Source organism: Salmo salar, chromosome 19 (assembly GCF_965601325.2).
Source record: "Salmo salar chromosome 19, fSalSal1, whole genome shotgun sequence".
Taxonomy (NCBI): domain Eukaryota; kingdom Metazoa; phylum Chordata; class Actinopteri; order Salmoniformes; family Salmonidae; genus Salmo; species Salmo salar.
In genome coordinates, this window is record NC_138309.1 from 45556651 (window position 1) to 45575000 (window position 18350).

Genomic DNA, 18350 nt, shown 5'->3' on the forward strand with positions numbered 1-18350 from the left:
AAAAGAATAGGCTTTAGATGAGGCTGGTGAACTTGCAACCACAACACTTAAACAGCATTAGATCCTCTCTAAGATTTCCAGGAATATGGCTCTGAATATATACAGCAACACCTCCCCCATGGGCATTTCTGTCTCTTCTGTAGATGTTATATCCCTGTATCGCCACTGCTGTATCGTCAAAGGAATTATCTAAGTGAGTCTCAGAGAGGGCCCATATATGAACGTTATCTGATTTATGAACCTTTTTCTAAGGCTACATATATTACTATGGGCTATTTTTAGCCCCTTGCTGCCTAACGTATCAGAGACATAATATACATAAATAAATTGTACAAAAAAAAAGAAAATAATATTATTCAGCAGTCAATCAGGCACATGTAAGTGTCAGTGTGTTTGTGGGTGATGCGGGGTGGAAGCTACGAACCTGCAGGCTGTAATATTCCAATGTTAATTAATCTAGGCCATATGTTCCATGCTCTGTGTTGACAGTCTGTATGTATCAAACCATAAATCCTGTTAATTCCTATGTTTTCAGCTAAATGTTCTACACTGCGTGCACAATTTATTAGGCAAATTGTATTCCTCGGGATTAATTTTATTGTTGAACAAACACAATGCTCTCAGTCAATCCAATATGTTATTGAACCTCAAACCTGAATGTTTAACAAAGGAAAAGTGAGTTTTGATTGTCTCAGGGAAATATATAAGTGTGCACAATTATTAGGCAACTAAATTACAAAAATAATTTCTCTCAACTCACTTGTTTATTCTCAATTTTTAGAGTAAGTGTAACATAAGTAACACAAAATGACAATTATAACATTTTTGGCCTTTCAAAAATATTCAGTGACCAATATAGCCACCCTTATTTACAATAACTGCCATGAGCCTTCCATCCATGGAGTCTGTCAGTTTCTTGATCTGTTTACGATCAATTTTCGCTGAAGCAGCAACCACAGCCTCCCAAATGCTGCTCAAAAAGGTGTATTGTCTTCCATCACTGTAAATCTCACGTTTGAGAAGGGCCCACAAGTTCTCAATAGGAGTTAAGTCAGGTGAGGAAGGGGGCCAGGTCATTATTCAGGCATCTTTGAGGCCCTTGCTGGCTAGCCAAGCAGTGGAGTACTTGGATGCATGTGATGGAGCATTGTCCTGCATAAAGATCATGGCCTTCTAGAATGCTGAGGACTTCTTCCTGTACCACTGTTTGACGAAAGAATCTTTCAGAAACTGGCAGTAGGTTTGGGAGTTGAGTTTCAGTCCATCTTCAACCCGAAAAGGTCCAACTACCTCATCCTCAATGATCGCAGCCCATACCAGTACCCCTCCTTTACCTTGCTAGCACCTGACTCAAAGTGGTGCCCTGTGTCCATTACTGATCCAGCCACGGGCCCATCCATTTGGTCCATCAAGAGTCACTTTCATTTAATCTGTCCATAAAACCTGTCTTCAGGTAAAAATCTGTCTTCAGGTATTTCTTTGCCCAATCTTGATGCTTCAACTTGTGAATCTTATTCAGTGGTGGTCTTGTTTCAGTCTTCTTGACCTTGGCCATGTCTCTGAGCACTTGACACCTTGTACTTCTGAACACTCCAGGTAGGTTGCGGTTCTGGAATACGGTGGCACTGGAGGATAATGGGTTCCTGGTAGTTTGACGTTTAATTCTTCTCAAGTCTTTTGCAGTTAATTTGCGCCTTTGCTACCCCATGCGTTTTTTGCGCCCCAGTTAACTTTTCGCAACAAAACGTTTGAATGTCCTGTGGTCACACCTCAATAGTTTAGCTATTTAAAGAGTGTCGCATCCGTCTGAAAGGCATTTTACATTTTTGGTTTTTCAGTGTCAGTTAAATTAATTTTTTGGCCCATTTTACCTGAAGTAATGAGGCTGCCTAATAATTATTTACACCTTGATATAAGGTGTTATTCAATTTCGCCACACCCTCCCTCATTACACAAATACATATCACCTGAAAATGATTAAATCCAATAAGCATTCAAGTTTATATGGTTTGGAGTTCGAAAATGTGAATAGAAACAATGATAAGATCAGAATATGCACTTCCCTAATAATTGTGCACGCAGTGTACATTGGTTTTCTCCTACATTGCTAACCATGTTGCTGTTGTAGCGTAGGTTATACCAGAGTAGTTAACATGTTTTATGATCATATATAAAAATGAAAACTATCACAGAAACATCTACAAGGCAGTCTTAATTTCTTTAATAAAGGCATTATCATATTTCATATTTTGGTGGTACAGAATTCAAGTTTTTACATACATGGTTCACAAAGGAATCACACATTGAACTGAGCCAACTTCCCCATCAGACATCTGTTAATAATAAAATGTATAGCTTAAATAACAAAAACAATACGGTACAAAAATAGCTGGATTCATCCTGAAACTCACTCTTCATAAAAGTTTACATTAAAAAGTTTACATTAAAAAGTGTTTTATCCTGGTTTTGCAGTAGACTGCAGCGTATAAAAGGATACATTCACTGGCACTCTGTTTTCTGCCAGAAGGCACAATAGGTTTTATAAATGTGTAGAGGAGAGGCTATTGTGCCAGTCCAGCATCTTTAGCCATGCCATAGAAGATTCCTCTCTTGGATAAAAGTTTTGAAGGAGTGTCAAATTCAGCTACTTGTCCCTTGTCCAACACAAGCACTCTGCAAATAAGAGAAGATGTATTAGTAGAATCTTTCATAACTTTGTTAGGTCATATATTCTCTCCAGAAACCTAACAAGATACAAAAACAGCATCTTTGATCAAAAGATGTATCTATGTACACTGAACAAAAATACACTGCTCAAAAAAATAAAGGGAACACTTAAACAACACAATGTAACTCCAAGTCAATCACACTTCTGTGAAATCAAACTGTCTACTTAGGAAGCAACACTGATTGACAATAAATTTCACATGCTGTTGTGGAAATGGAATAGACAACAGGTGGAAATTATAGGCAATTAGCAAGACACCCCCAATAAAGGAGTGGTTCTGCAGATGGGGACCACAGACCACTTCTCAGTTCCTATGCTTCCTGGCTGATGTTTTGGTCACTTTTGAATGCTGGCGGTGCTTTCACTCTAGTGGTAGCATGAGACGGAGTCTACAACCCACACAAGTGGCTCAGGTAGTGCAGCTCATCCAGGATGGCGAGCTGTGGCAAGGTTTGCTGTGTCTGTCAGCGTAGTGTCCAGAGCATGGAGGCGCTACCAGGAGACAGGCCAGTACATCAGGAGACGTGGAGGAGGCTGTAGGAGGGCAACAACCCAGCAGCAGGACCGCTACCTGTGCAAGGAGCAGGAGGAGCACTGCCAGAGCCCTGCAAAATGACCTCCAGCAGGCCACATGTGCATGTGTCTGCTCAAACGGTCAGAAACAGACTCCATGAGGGTGGTATGAGGGCCTGACGTCCACAGGTGGGGGTTGTGTTTACAGCCCAACACCGTGCAGGACGTTTGGCATTTGCCAGAGAACACCAAGATTGGCAAATTCGCCACTGGCGCCCTGTGCTCTTCACAGATGAAAGCAGGTTCACACTGAGCACGTGACAGATGTGACAGAGTCTGGAGACACCGTGGAGAACGTTCTGCTGCCTGCAACATCCTCCAGCATGACCGGTTTGGCGGTGGGTCAGTCATGGTGTGGGGTGGCATTTCTTTGGGGGGCCGCACAGCCCTCCATGTGCTCGCCAGAGGTAGCCTGACTGCCATTAGGTTCCGAGATGAGATCCTCAGACCCTTTGTGAGACCATATGCTGGTGCGGTTGGCCCTGGGTTCCTCCTAATGCAAGACAATGCTAGACCTCATGTGGCTGGAGTGTGTCAGCGGTTCCTGCAAGAGGAAGGCGTTGATGCTATGGACTGGCCGGCCCGTTCCCCAGACCTGAATCCAATTGAGCACATCTGGGACATCATGTCTCGCTCCATCCACCAATGCCACGCTGCACCACAGACTGTCCAGGAATTGGCGGATGCTTTAGTCCAGGTCTGGGAGGAGATCCCTCAGGAGACCATCCGCCACCTCATCAGGAGAATGCCCAGGCGTTGTAGAGAGGTCATACAGGCACGTGTAGGCCACACACACTACTGAGCCTCATTTTGACTTGTTTTAAGGACATTACATCAAAGTTGGATCAGCCTGTAGTGTGGTTTTCCACTTTAATTTTGAGTGTGACTCCAAATCCAGACCTCCATGGGTTGATAAATTGGATTTCCATTGATTATTTGTGTGATTTTGTTGTCAGCACATTCAACTATGTAAAGAAAAAAGTATTTAATAAGATTATTTCTTTCATTCAGATCTAGGATGTGTTGTTTAAGTGTTCCCTTTATTTTTTTGAGCAGTATATAAACACAACATTTAAAGTGTTGGTCCCATGTTTCATGAGCTGAAATGAAAAAATCCCAGAAATGTTCCATACGCACAAAAAGCTTATTTCTCTTAAATTTTGTGTGCAAATTTGTTTATATCCCTGTTAGTGAGCGTTTCTTCTTTGCCAAGAAAATGTATCAACCTGAAAAATGTGGCATATCAAGAAGCTGATTAAACAGCATGATCATTACACAGGTGCACCTTGTGCTGGGGATAACAAAAGACCACTTTAAAATGTGCAGTTTTGTTGCACAACACAATGCCACATATGTCTCAAGTTTTGAGGGAGTGTGCAATTGTCATGCTGACTGCAGGAATGTCCACCAGAGCTGTTGCCAGATAATTGAATGTTCATTTCTCTACCATAAGCTGCCTCCAATATCGTTTTAGAGAATTTGGCAGTACGTCCAACTGACCTCACAACCGAGAGTATTTCTGTCTGTAATAAAGCCTTTTTGTGGGGAAAAAAATCATTCCGATTGGCTGGGCTTGGCTCACAAGTGGGTGGGCCTGGCTGCCAAGTGGAAGGGCCTATGACCTGCCAGGCCCATCCATGGCTGCACCCCTGTACAGTCATATTAAATCCATAGATTAGGGCCGAATGAATTTATATCAATTGACTGATTTCCTTATATGAACTGTAACACAATAAAATCTTTGAAATTGTTGCATGTTGCGTTTAGATTTTTTTGTTTAGTATCTGTACGTATGTACAGTGCATTCGGAAAATATTCAGACCCCTTTACTTTTTCCACATTTTGTTACGTTACAGCCATATTCTAAAATTGTTCAGACCCTTTAATCAGTACATTGTTGAAGCAACTTGGCAGAAATTACAGCCTCGAGTCTTCTTAGGCATGATGCTACAAGCTTGGCACACCTGTATTTGGGGAGTTTCTCCGATTCTTCTCCGCAGAGTCTGTTAAGCTCTGTCAGATTGGATGGGGAGCATCACTGCACAGCTATTTTCAGGTCTCCTACCAGAGATGTTCGATCAGGTTCAAGTCCAGGCTCTGGCTGGGCCAATCAAAAACATTCAGAGACTTGTCCCAAAGCCACTCCTGCATTTTGTTGGCTGTGTACTTAGGGTTGTTGTCCTGTTGGAAGGTGAACCTTCTCCCCAGTCTGAGGGCATCTGCTCTCTGAAGCAGGTTTTCATGAAGGATCTCTCTGTACTTTGCTCCGTTCATCTTTCCCTCGATCCTGACTAGTCTCCCAGTCCCTGCCACTGAAAAGCATCCCCACAACATGATGCTGCCACCACCATGCTTCACCGTGGGGATGGTGCCAGGTTTCCTCCAGACGAGACGCTTGGTATTCAGGCCAAAGAGTTCAATCTTGGTTTCATCAGACCAGAGAATCTTGTTTCTCATGGTCAGAGTCTTTAGGTGACTTTTGGCAAACTCCAAGCGGACTGTCATGTGCCTTTTACTGAAGAGTGGCTTCTGTCTGGCCACTCTACCAAAAATACCTGATTGGTGGAGTGCTGAAGATATGGTTGTCCTTCTGGAAGGTTCTTCCATCTCCACAGAGGAACTCTGGAGCTCTGATCGTCAGAATTTTGCTCACCTCCCTGACCAAGGCCCTTCTCCCCCGATTGCTCAGTTTGGCCGGGCGGCCAGCTCTAGGAAGAGTCTTGGTGGTTCCAAACTTCTTCCTTTAAGAATGATGGAGGCCACTGTGTTCTCCGGGACCTTAAATGCTGCAGATATTTTTTGGTACCCTTCCCCAGATCTGTGCCTTGACACAATCCTGTTACGGAGCTCTACAGACAAATCCTTCAACCTCATGTGTGCCTTTTTACAGATCATATCCAATCAATTGAATTTACCACAGGTGGACACCAATCAAGTTGAGGATGATCAATGGAAACAAGATGCAAACATTTCTAAACCTGTTTGGGGTATTGTGTGTAGATTGATGAGGATTTTTTTTTTATTTAATCAATTTTAGAATAAGGCTGTAACATAACAAAATGTGGATAAAGTCAAGGGGTCTGAATACTTTCTGAATGCACTGTATATATGTATGTCAGTCTGTTTGTGTGTGCATGTGCAATGTACTGTACATTACCTAGTATAGTCCATGATGGTGTTGAGTCTGTGAGCGATGGTGAAGACGGTGCAGTCCTCAAACTGTGTCCTGATGGTTGACTGGATGAGGTCGTCTGTCTCTAGGTCGATGGCTGCTGTAGCTTCATCCAGGATCAAGATCCTCGTCTTCCTCAGTAGAGCCCTGGCTAAACACACCAGCTGCCTCTGGCCCACACTGAACACACACACACAAATATATTACGTTATTTTCCAGACGAGTAAAATGTGAAAGGTACAAAAAGCTAAAAGAAAGATTCAGAAAAGGTCCTTAAGAGAAAATCCTAATAAAGACATGTTTGTATTCCAAATGTTGTTAGTTTAGTTTTACTTCCCACCTGAATATACAGGTAAAAGGCTTCTACAGGTGTAAATGTGTCTCAAAACATGCAGCTGTTAAGTGGTTGGGATTATGTTACCTGAGGTTCTCTCCTCCCTCTGAACACTCCAGCTCCAGTTTAGCCGGCTGGTTGCTGACAAACTTGTTGAGGTGGGACAGTTCCAGAGCTTTCCATACTTCCCCGTCATTGTACTTATCAAATGGGTCCAGGTTCATCCTCAGACTGCCAGAGAACAGCACTGGTTCCTGGGGACGTAGTGAGGGTAGTGGAGGTGGAGGTGAGGAAGGTGTAGGGTGTCTGTGTGTCTGTGTGTCTGTCTGTCTGTCTGTCTGTCTGTCTGTCTGTCTGTCTGTCTGTCTGTCTGTCTGTCTGTCTGTCTGTCTGTCTGTCTGTCTGTCTGTGTGTCTGTGTGTCTGTGTGTCTGTGTGTCTGTGTACCTGTGGTATGATGGTGAGTTTCGACCTCAGGTCATGCAGCCCTATCTCTGATATCTTGACCCCGTCGATGGTGATCTCTCCCCCTGCCGCCTCCAACAGCCGGAACAGGCACAGTGTCATAGAGGACTTACCAGCCCCAGTACGACCCACGATACCTATCTGTAACACACGCAGGCCAACATAATGAAACCCTCCGGAAAACTGCACGCTCAGCGAGCATTGTAGTTTACCAGTCTCAATTCAAACACTTGTTCCAGATATCTGAGTGCTTGATACACACATCAGCACCTGCTCTGATAAACTAAACAGCATTTTATCTGTGTATAAAATGTGATGGCAGGAGTACAGCGTCCTTTCATGGGGGTACATTCTGTAACAGTGTGTTAAACAACCATTTAACATGTCCCGAGTGGCGTATGAAAGCAATGTTTTTCACCCCAAAATGAAAATTTTCCAGGTGTTTTCACGGTGTCAATTTTCTCCATTGATTTGCGACTGCATTTGAGGCCTTGTTGCGGCATCTATATGCATCGTGTTTAAAATGCATGTTTTCCTCACACCATTTAGGCCTGTGGTTCTCACCTTCTCTCCTCCAACGACGCTGAGGGTGAGGTTCTTGAGGACCAGGTCTAGTCCCTCTCTGTACCTCACACTGTAGTCAAGGAACTCTACCTTCCCCTGGGATGGCCAATCAGGGGAAGGCTTCTTGTCTTCCACCTCCCATGGGGCCTTGCAACATACACAAACACAATTATGTGCAACAATACACTTTATATACACTTGCAAATTCTGCCCACATTTCGCAGAGGTTGATAAGAGCCATATTTCAGAAAACACAGTATACTAGAAACTCAATCACATGATCAGTAAAGAGGGGGTTATATTTAGGTAATAATCAAAGTAGTCTGAAATGTACAGTACGCTATATAGCCCAGCCGCCCACATCAAAGGGAATCGCTGTACGGTACATAATATCCAAGTTATAGATCTAGTTTCACTTGCGTTAGTCTTTTATGGTTGTGAGTCAGACAAAAATATAAACACACTTATGAAAAAATATATATATAAATACTATTTACAGAACTCAGGTGGTCTTAAGAAACAAACAGTGGGCAACAACACAACATTTCCACTGTCACTTTGCCTTGTACTTCTGAGCGATTAGACCTGGTTCATTGGTTGATTTCCATATGTAATGTCCTACCCTAGTAAGCATTGCGTGTGTGCTCTGTACCTCAATTTTGGTCTCAGAGTACTCCTTGACTCTCTCCACGGCAACGATGTTGCTCTCCAGATCTGACGTCATCCTCACCATCCAGTTCAGTGACATGGTCACCTGTTACCAGGACAACACAGTACTGTAGCATGAGTGATGCTTATGGGAGAAAACACAAGCAGCGTCATTAAGCTATCCTTCATCATCATACCAGATCTCTTTTAAAACACTGGATTCCATCTCCAACATAGTGTAGCAGATGGGGATCTGTGAAACTCCTCCGACTGAAGAGGCCCCACTTGCAATGCCGGATAGCTAGCTTTTCAGGGGCACGACTGGGTAAGACGCTTCAGGAAGACGGTCACGTGTGTTTGCGAGGCAGTGGTCCTTGGTTCGAGCCTCAATATGAGCCAAATCAGGAGGAAGCTAAACTCGCTAAGCAAGCAGCGTGACGTCATTTACACTAGCACAACAGAATCACAGTGGCAGGCAATGGGCACCATTTCATGGAAATGTGTATCAGACAGTTAGACGGACAGTAGATCTATGAATATGTTGTATTGTACCAGTAGAGCGTAGGACACAGAGAGTCCCACCAGTCCAGGGTTGAGATTGTCCTTCCCGATCACAGCAAACAGAGCAGCAAACAGCACGATGCAGTTCCCAATGAACTCTATACGCACCCCTAACCACCTACACACACACACACATACACACGTGAACACGACACACAGTTAGAGCAGCACTGACACACAGTATGTCTATGCACGGTACCTGTTTATGTAACTACCTCACCATGCAAATATAGGCTATATTCCGGATTAGGGCCACTTATTGTGAAGTGGGACACCAATGTCTTACTGTATGTCATTTGTGATGGAACATGTTAGTCTGTTGAGCTTTCAACATTAGCACCAGTCAGTGGCTATGTTACAATTCTCAAAATCCAAATGGACAAATACTGTCCACTAAATTAATCCGTCATTTTGTAAAGAGAATCCTAGGGCCCTTGGATCCTTACAAAGCCACTTCAGATCAGCAGGAGCCAAAAAAGGGAACGAGGAAAGGAAGTACATTAAGACAACTGGAACATAGCCACTGTCCTCCAGAGTCCATAGTGAACGTACAGTAGGAGAGAGATACCACCTACCTGTTGGCCACTATACCAGGGTAGTAACTCTTTTGGTTCTCATCCACCTTCATGTCACTCATTAGTACAAAGGCATTGTGTCTGCCGTAGGCTCTGATAACACTAGAGCCGGTGATGGTCTCAGAGAAATGGGAGTATATGGGAGATCTGGTGACTGACTCCAGACGCTTTAACTGCCGAGACGTGGCCACATAAAATCTCTAAAGCCGTGGGGAAGAGAGACAAACAGCATTATACAGTATCTAAACAGTGGGGTACATGCTATAACACATATCTAAACCCTGGAGTACAAGCTATAACACATATCTAAACCCTGGAGTACAAGCTATAACACATATCTAAACCCTGGAGTACAAGCTATAACACATATCTAAACCCTGGAGTACAAGCTATAACACATATCTAAACACTGGAGTACAAGCTATGACACATATCTAAACCCTGGAGTACAAGCTATAACACATATCTAAACCCTGGAGTACAAGCTATGACACATATCTAAACCCTGGAGTACAAGCTATAACACATATCTAAACCCTGGAGTACAAGCTATAACACATATCTAAACCCTGGAGTACAAGCTATAACACATATCTAAACACTGGAGTACAAGCTATAACACATATCTAAACACTGGAGTACAAGCTATAACACATATCTAAACACTGCAGATGCTTTTTCCACCAGGCCCCAAAATTATTCTAAGAAATAAGTATTATTTAATTTCATTATCAAATCAAATTAAAAAGCATTCAGGACTAAACACATTTGATTACAAACTAAAAAGCAACACTTCAACTTCCATTTGTGCTTAAATGCCATCATAATGTTGTAGTGTACGGTTTGGTTTTTAAAAAAACACTGTAAAAGATTAAGATAAAATAATGTTTTAAGATAAAACTCATTCAAGTAGAACAATTAAAGAAGGGCCACAAATAAACCACCAATCCCAGTAAGTAAGTTTTAAAAGACAGGGAGAAGGTCAACAAAAGGCCACGCAGATATAAAGTATGCCATGACAAAAGACCACGCAGATATAAAGTATGCCATGACAAAAGACCATGCAGATATAAAGTATGCTTTGACAAAAGACCATGCAGATATAAAGTATGCCATGACAAAAGACCACGCAGATATAAAGTATGCCATGACAAAAGACCATGCAGATATAAAGTATGCTTTGACAAAAGACCACGCAGATATAAAGTATGCCATGACAAAAGACCATGCAGATATAAAGTATGCTTTGACAAAAGACCATGCAGATATAAAGTATGCCATGACAAAAGACCACGCAGATATAAAGTATGCCATGACAAAAGACCATGCAGATATAAAGTATGCTTTGACAAAAGACCACGCAGATATAAAGTATGCCTTGACAAAAGCAAAAAAAAGACAGGAATCATATGCCGTTGTTCCAGTTAGATAGTAAGCATCTCCAGAGGCACGTGAACACACAGAACCCTGGCTTATATTCAACCGTAAGAACTCCAGTTTCAAATGGTTCACCGGCAGAAATATATCAATTTTCCTACTTCAGGAAACTGCTAGCTACTGGATCACTGGTAAAATAAATGATGACCAAGCATAAGACCCAGTAGCCCTCAGCGAAACATCCAAACCCAGACACAAAGTAAACCGTTTTCACGTCAGGATAATGTAAATCTCTTTACATCTTGTCTATGGAACTGATCAAACGGGTTGAAAGGAGGTGGTTTCTTGAAATGAAAGCATCTCTCTCTCAGCACTCATTCATCTTAACTCAAGTTGGGATTCAGCTAATACTAGGTCTTCACAGCCCACTGGTATGTAGTATTTTGGCACAAGAGGACCCTCATATTAATTTCCTGGGTCAAAGGGTAAAGGCACTGTATGGAAACCTGAAGCTAATCAATACCCTGTAGAGTTAGACAGGAAACAAAATAACCTCTAACTCCCTACCGTGTGGACAGATACCTGTAGCGTCAAACTGACTACAAGTTGTCTTTCCATTCGTTCACCACCAGAGGGCAGCAGCACACTAGATACAGGCCAAATCTTTTATCCACTTGTTGGTCTTTTGACAAATCCTATCAGATCTTTTCACATCAGATCTTTTTCAGAACTGATCTGATTGGTCAAAAGACCAATTAGTGAAAAACATCAGAATTGTACTGCCTCGGGGCTACTTCATCCTGCACCACTCTATAGTATAAATCACCATTCTCCAGCATGTCCCTGAGAAGGACGTGAGGTTGTAAAGAACACACAGCAGTATTCTCCGGGTCTCAGCTTGACCGCCTCAGTCAACAAACAACTCAGGAGAACAGAAGCCTCCTTCACTATTCATTACTGTACCGGCTGTTGGTGAATCAACATGGCCCGCTCTGTATGTATGTGTGTGTTTGTGTGTAGGTAAAGAGAGAGAAAGAGAGAGGAAGTGAATGCATGGTTAGGGAAGAGCAGACAGGGAGGAGGAGAGCAAACTCAACAGATAACAGGAACACAAAAAGTTGAAAATAAACAAAAAGCCAAAGTTCAAAGGTCACATAAACTGCTCCACCAATCAGGGCGCTGCATGCTGCATTCAGGAACGTAAGCAACACACTTTGGCAAAAATGTAAAGGAAAAGTATTACTTGACACCATAAACTCCTGTCCTAGAGAGTAGAGCAAGCAACTGTTAGCTCCTCAGAACAGAACCAATACCTGGACAAAGACATATATGAAAGTCAGGGGAGCAATGACCACAGCGAAGATGGGGGTGCTGGCCACTATGACTATCATGGTGGAGAGAGAGGAGAAGAAGGTCCCGAGGAACATGAGAACGGTGGAGGGCAGTGCCTCGTCGATGACGTAGATGTCCTTAGAGAATCGGTTGATGACCCTGCCTATGGGGGTGGTGTCAAAGAAAGACTGGGGGGTGTGAAACTTGTTGTCCAGGAGGGCGTAGTGGAGCTTCCTGGCTGCTCCGATGTTCCCCATGGCCAGGGTGAAGGACGAGACCATGACCAGGATACCTGAGAGGGAGGGAGGGAGGGAGGTAGATGAGGGTTGAGGAGACAGTGGGTTCTGTATGTGTCCTCCCTCCTGAATGCTGAGACCCTTTTCAATGAAATTCAAATCAAGCTTCCAGTGTTACTGAGGGGTAGAGGCCAAAGTCCTCACACAAAACCAACCATTCATAGTTAGCGTCATACAGTTAAAAAGTTAAACATACACAACAATACCTACAATAACAAAACCTCTCTTTGGGACAAACGACCCAAACACCATGAACAAATGTAACCACATTCTAATCGCTATAAATATTGAACTGTAGAGATACTTTCTTCACCATTGGCGTCATCTTAGGGTGGACAGGTATTCTTATCCTAAGGTAATGAACAGCAGGTCTCCTCACCTTGTGTTATGCCCAGAGCAGCATACACCCCCACCCTCATGCTGACATTCTCCTGAGTCATGTTCTGAGCCGCGTCATTGGTCCACTGGCTCAGCCAGATGTTGGCTCCGATGGCAGCAGCGTTCTGACAGCCGTACAGGAAACAGATGCAGAGGGTCAGCAGAGGCCCTACTGCCTTGACGTACTCCCAGAACACCTTGCTCTTCACCTGAGGAGAGAGGTTAATAAAAGTTCAGGGTTAAGAGGGTAGAGGTCAGAGGTTGTACTGTCTAGGAATACACCTGGAGGTAGGAGAGGGTAGAAGTCCACACCCTCAACCAGGTTTACTAAACAATGCATCTCCATATCTCTACTCACCCTGCCTGTCTCAGTGGTCTCTGCCTGGATGAGTTTCTCCACCTTGGGTAGTTTCTTCTCTGGGTCAGGCTCAGCGTTCTTCCTCTCGCTGCACAGACGTCTCCGGACAGACTTGCTCCTAGGGTTCTCCAGGTCCCCTGAGATGACGCTGATCTGCCTGCAGGAAGGGAGGAAGTGATTGATCGGTCAATCAATCGTTGTGTGTATCGTACTTTTCAAAAGTAAATTTCTGGCAAAATGCTTGACAGCAACTAAAGTCTAAACCCACATAGAATACAGCAGTTGTCTATCACAGAGGGGGTTAAACATACCGAAGCCCCTTCAGGGTTTTGAGATTCTGTGGTCTACAATTTTTTGTCAAAATCAACAATTCCCTGCAAATTATGCCAGGGTTTGCAAATTTGACAAATCTCTGCACTATTACCAGATAATATTGCAATGATTTTACTTTTATCGCATATAACCGTCCGATCAACCCCCTACAAAAACATGGCTCGCAATTTTGACCAAAAACAGATTTTTTTGTGCATAAAATTATTCAATCAAGCAATATGTCAACAAACATTTCCCCCCTTCAGTGCATTTATGTGACAAATATGACAAAATCGGAATTGCTGCAGCAAAATCAAGCATTTTGGACTGCAACTATCACACAAAAACATGACGGAATCCCGGAGGGACTGCCTTATGAACTGTTACAGAGGCTTATGAGTGCCTTATGAACTGTTAGAGGCTTATGAGTGCCTTATGAACTGTTACAGAGGCTTATGAGTGCCTTATGAACTGTTACAGAGGCTTATGAGTGCCTTATGAACTGTTACAGAGGCTTATGAGTGCCTTATGAACTGTTACAGAGGCTTATGAGTGCCTTATGAATTGTTACAGAGGCTTATGAGTGCCTTATGAATTGTTACAGAGGCTTATGAGTGCCTTATGAACTGTTACAGGGGCTTATGAGTGCCTTATGAACAGTTACAGAGGCTTATGAGTACCTTTTGAACAGTTACAGAGGCTTATAGTGCTTTATGAACTGTTACAGAGGCGTATGAGTACCTTATGAACAGTTAGAGGCTTATTGTCCCTTATGAACTGTTACAGAGGCTTATGAGTACCTTATGAAGTGTTATAGAGGCTTATACTGTACCTTATGAACTTCCTCTTTACCTCGACCACTGGTTCACTGTCCACCATGTCTGTATGGTTGCTAAGGACGTCATCAGGGAAGTCCTCTTCTTCATCAATCAAAGCCACTGTGGGGTGTTGAGTCACAGGGTTACCGTGGTAATTATGGAGCAGGTGTACACACCCCTACAGGTGTAGGGCATGGGCGGGCAACTCTCCTCCTAGAGAGCTACTGGGTTTTGTTCCAACCCTACTCTAATAAACCTGAATAATCTAATCAGCTCCTGACTAGGACCTTGATTAGCAGAATTAGATGTATTAGAGCAGGGCTGGAGCAAAACCCAGTAGCTTGCACACCTAGTTGCCTTCCAGGACAAATATTGATAGGCACTGGTATAGGGTGAACAGTAGAACCCCAAGGGCAGAAACAGCAATAGTATCTGTTTTTCTGCTTTAGATATCTCTCCAAGGGCAGAAACAGCAATAGTATCTGTTCTTATGCTTTAGATATCTCTCCAAGGGCAGAAACAGCAATAGTATCTGTTTTTCTGCTTTAGATATCTCTCCAAGGGCAGAAACAGCAATAGTATCTGTTTTTCTGCTTTAGATCTCTCTCCAAGGGCTGAAACAGCAATAGTATCTGTTTTAGATATCTCTCCAAGGGTAGAAACAGCAATAGTATCTGTTTTAGATATCTCTCCAAGGGCAGAAACAGCAATAGTATCTGTTTTAGATATCTCTCCAAGGGCAGAAACAGCAATAGTATCTGTTTTTCTGCTTTAGATATCTCTCCAAGGGCAGAAACAGCAATATTATCTGTTTTTCTGCTTTAGATATCTCTCCAAGGGCAGAAACAGCAATAGTATCTGTTTTAGATATCTCTCCAAGGGCTGAAACAGCAATAGTATCTGTTTTAGATATCTCTCCAAGGGCAGAAACAGCAATATTATCTGTTTTTCTGCTTTAGATATCTCTCCAAGGGCAGAAACAGCAATAGTATCTGTTCTTCTGCTTTAGTCCTCAAATATAAATCTGGACCTTGAAGACCCACTGCTTTCCTTAAATTCTTCCCTTATAATCAGGGACTGACTGGAAACCAGGTGGGTGCAAATAATAACCAGGTGGAACAGAAAATCAGCAGTGCTACGGACCTCAGAGAGTAAGTTCTGAATCTCTCTGCTATAGTAACAGGTCGTTGTACCTGTTGCTTCGTCCTCTATGATGTCCTCCAGGGAATAGTTTCTGAGGAACTCAGCGAAAGCTCCGTTCTGTTGGAGCAGCTCCTGGTATGAGCCCATCTCCGACACCCTGCCCTCCACCATCACCATTATGTTGTCCACCTGCGGCAGGAAGCTGATGCCGTGTGTCACCAAGATACGTGTCTGGGGTAAACGAAAAGAGGCTCTCATTAAGGCTGGGAATTGCCATGGACCTCACGATACGATATTATCCGTATTCTTAGGTGGCGATACAATATGTATTGCCATTCGATACTGCGATTTTATTGCAAATAGACGTTCCAAACATATTGCTCAAAATGTATCTGCTGCAGAGAGACAAGAGAACATGAGAAAATTTGTTTTGATCAGTCAGGGAAATGAAAGTGCTGAAAACATGTTGGCATGTTTGACTTAGAGACAAATATCAATAACATATTGCAATATGTAATACACATACTGAATTTATACACCCAAGTGTTGCACATTCCAATCAGCTTCTGTACTGAAGTTTCTTATCAGCACAACAAAGTCATAGATATGCTACTAAACCAACCAGCAGACAGGATGGAACACAACACACCACAAATAAAAGTGACTACTTCCTCTATTGTAGTTGAGGACTCTTCAAATGAGTTTTACTATCTGAACTAGACAGAATATAACGTATGTACTTGTCAGTTGTAGGAGATTGCCACTTTCGTCCATTCTAACATGGCTATGTAGTGACTGACCACCGAAGATTGTTGATAAAGTACAAGACATCTGACTGGTCTCGATCTCATACCACCGAAAATTGTTGATAAAGGACAAAATATTGAACCAGTCCATTTCTCTCTGCTACCCCTCAGAATGTGTCTCTCTTCTTCTGTAGTGTATGGAGAACAGAGCAGATTGACTACTCTCCTCACCTTGCCCTGCAGCGCCCCCTCTGGGCCAATGACGTGGTCGAAGATGTGTTTGGCCACGTGGGAGTCCACGGCAGACAGAGGGTCATCCAGCAGGTAGACATCTGCCTCGTTGTACAGAGCTCTGGCCAGACTCACCCTCTGTCTCTGGCCACCAGACAGGTTGATACCCTGAGGGAAGGAGGGACAGATAGACAGAGAGAAATCACTAGCAAGCTAGCAATCACAAGCAAATCACTGATCTCAAAAGTAATTGCTTTGAGACTCGAAGACCCAAGTTAACTCCCAGAGCTAATGCCTAAGCTTTAGTTCAGTGGGCTAACATGGCATTTAGCTCCAAAAACAACCCATGTTAGATTCTATCCCATCTCCCTACCTTCTCTCCAATCTCGGTCAGGTCTCCTCCAGGTAGTACTTCCAGGTCAGGGGTCAGGGCGCAAGCCTCCAGACAAGAGCGGTACTTCTGCTCGTTGTAGGCCTTGCCAAATAGAATGTTGTCTCTCAGAGTGGCATTCTGGATCCAGGCCTGCTGGGGGACGTAGGCCACTGAACCCTGGAGGAGAGGAGTGAAGGAACTCAGTACAGATGAAAACTACAACTAGACCCTAAAAATCTATCTAGACCCTAACAATCAATTTAAACCCTAACTCCTAACAATCAATCAGTCGATCAATCGTTCAATCATTCAAATAATTGACCCACCAATCAATCTTCAGTTAGTATAACTGAATTGAGTGCAGACGTACCCGTATGGAGATGTGTCCCTCCAGTTTCTCCATCTCTCCCAGTAGCGCTGACACCAGAGAAGACTTCCCACAGCCTACATGTCCTACCACCGCTAGCAGAGAGCGCTGCGGCACCATCAGGTTTATACTGCGGACAAACACACACCAAGGCACATCAGTAAAGTGCATTCGTTCCCTTAAATGGTTATTTGTCCTTTTCCAGATACGACTCGCTAACTTACTTGTGCAGAGCAGGAGGATCTTGTTTTGCCCAGGTGAACTTTCCATTGACAACAGTCACTGAGCTATCTGAAGGGGAGAACACAGTGTAAGAATGAAAGGCAGTTAGGAAAACACCAATCATGACACAGCATTACCAAACTGGACACTTAGAAGCATAAATTCAAACGGTCTCAGAGCCAAGAAGGAAAAGCCATGACTATACACTGTGGAATCCCTGTGTGTCCAATTCCCTTAAGTCACCTCAAGGTAGAGTCCAAAATGTTTATATTACAAAAGCCAAGAGTAATGACTACAGTATGCAGAACCAAAATGTATTACAAAAATGTGTTACTTATTGAAAACTCAATCGTCTACAATAATGGCAGACGGGAACCATGGCAACAGCCAATGTCAGCGTGACTTATCAGAAACATAGACCATTAGAATGACTCAACAGAAACAGACCATTAGATTGCCTCAGAGGCCCTGTCCCACTAACTTTCCTCTATCCTATCCTTTCATGTCAGTGAAAAACCTATGGCCTATCAGAACAGCCTAGGGAGCGAAATGGAACCAGCACAGCCAAGTTTCATCTGGTTTCTTGGTCAGCTTGGGCTGGTTCCTTGGTCAGCCGTGTCCATGTTTACCTGTGGCAGTGTTATTCCTGTCCACAGACTCTGGGTCCAGCTCTTCATGACTCAGGAAGTCCTGGATACGCTTCAGAGACACGCTGGCCTGATGAGAAGCTACAGAGTCAACACAATACACACGCACAGGAGGAGTGACAGAACGGGTA

General features: G+C 43.3%; 1 protein-coding gene across 2 annotated transcripts in view; it reads right to left on the bottom strand.

The window, feature by feature from the left end:
- Window positions 1–2199: 2199 nt before the first annotated feature.
- LOC106578846 (ATP-binding cassette sub-family C member 3) overlaps window positions 2200–18350 on the bottom strand; it is a 74221-nt gene continuing 58070 nt past the window's right edge. For both annotated transcript variants that reach the window (XM_014158052.3, XM_014158055.3), the window contains exons 14-31: window positions 18202–18289; window positions 17575–17641; window positions 17354–17480; window positions 16984–17160; window positions 16611–16778; window positions 15684–15864; window positions 14505–14610; window positions 13361–13517; window positions 13004–13211; window positions 12310–12620; window positions 9620–9819; window positions 9036–9162; window positions 8488–8589; window positions 7836–7982; window positions 7254–7412; window positions 6895–7061; window positions 6459–6653; window positions 2200–2673 (exon numbers count right to left, since the gene is read on the bottom strand). In XM_014158052.3, the coding sequence (XP_014013527.1) occupies window positions 2562–2673; window positions 6459–6653; window positions 6895–7061; window positions 7254–7412; window positions 7836–7982; window positions 8488–8589; window positions 9036–9162; window positions 9620–9819; window positions 12310–12620; window positions 13004–13211; window positions 13361–13517; window positions 14505–14610; window positions 15684–15864; window positions 16611–16778; window positions 16984–17160; window positions 17354–17480; window positions 17575–17641; window positions 18202–18289 (2799 nt within the window). In that variant the 3' untranslated portion in view covers window positions 2200–2561. The remainder of the gene's footprint in view (window positions 2674–6458; window positions 6654–6894; window positions 7062–7253; window positions 7413–7835; window positions 7983–8487; window positions 8590–9035; window positions 9163–9619; window positions 9820–12309; window positions 12621–13003; window positions 13212–13360; window positions 13518–14504; window positions 14611–15683; window positions 15865–16610; window positions 16779–16983; window positions 17161–17353; window positions 17481–17574; window positions 17642–18201; window positions 18290–18350) is intronic.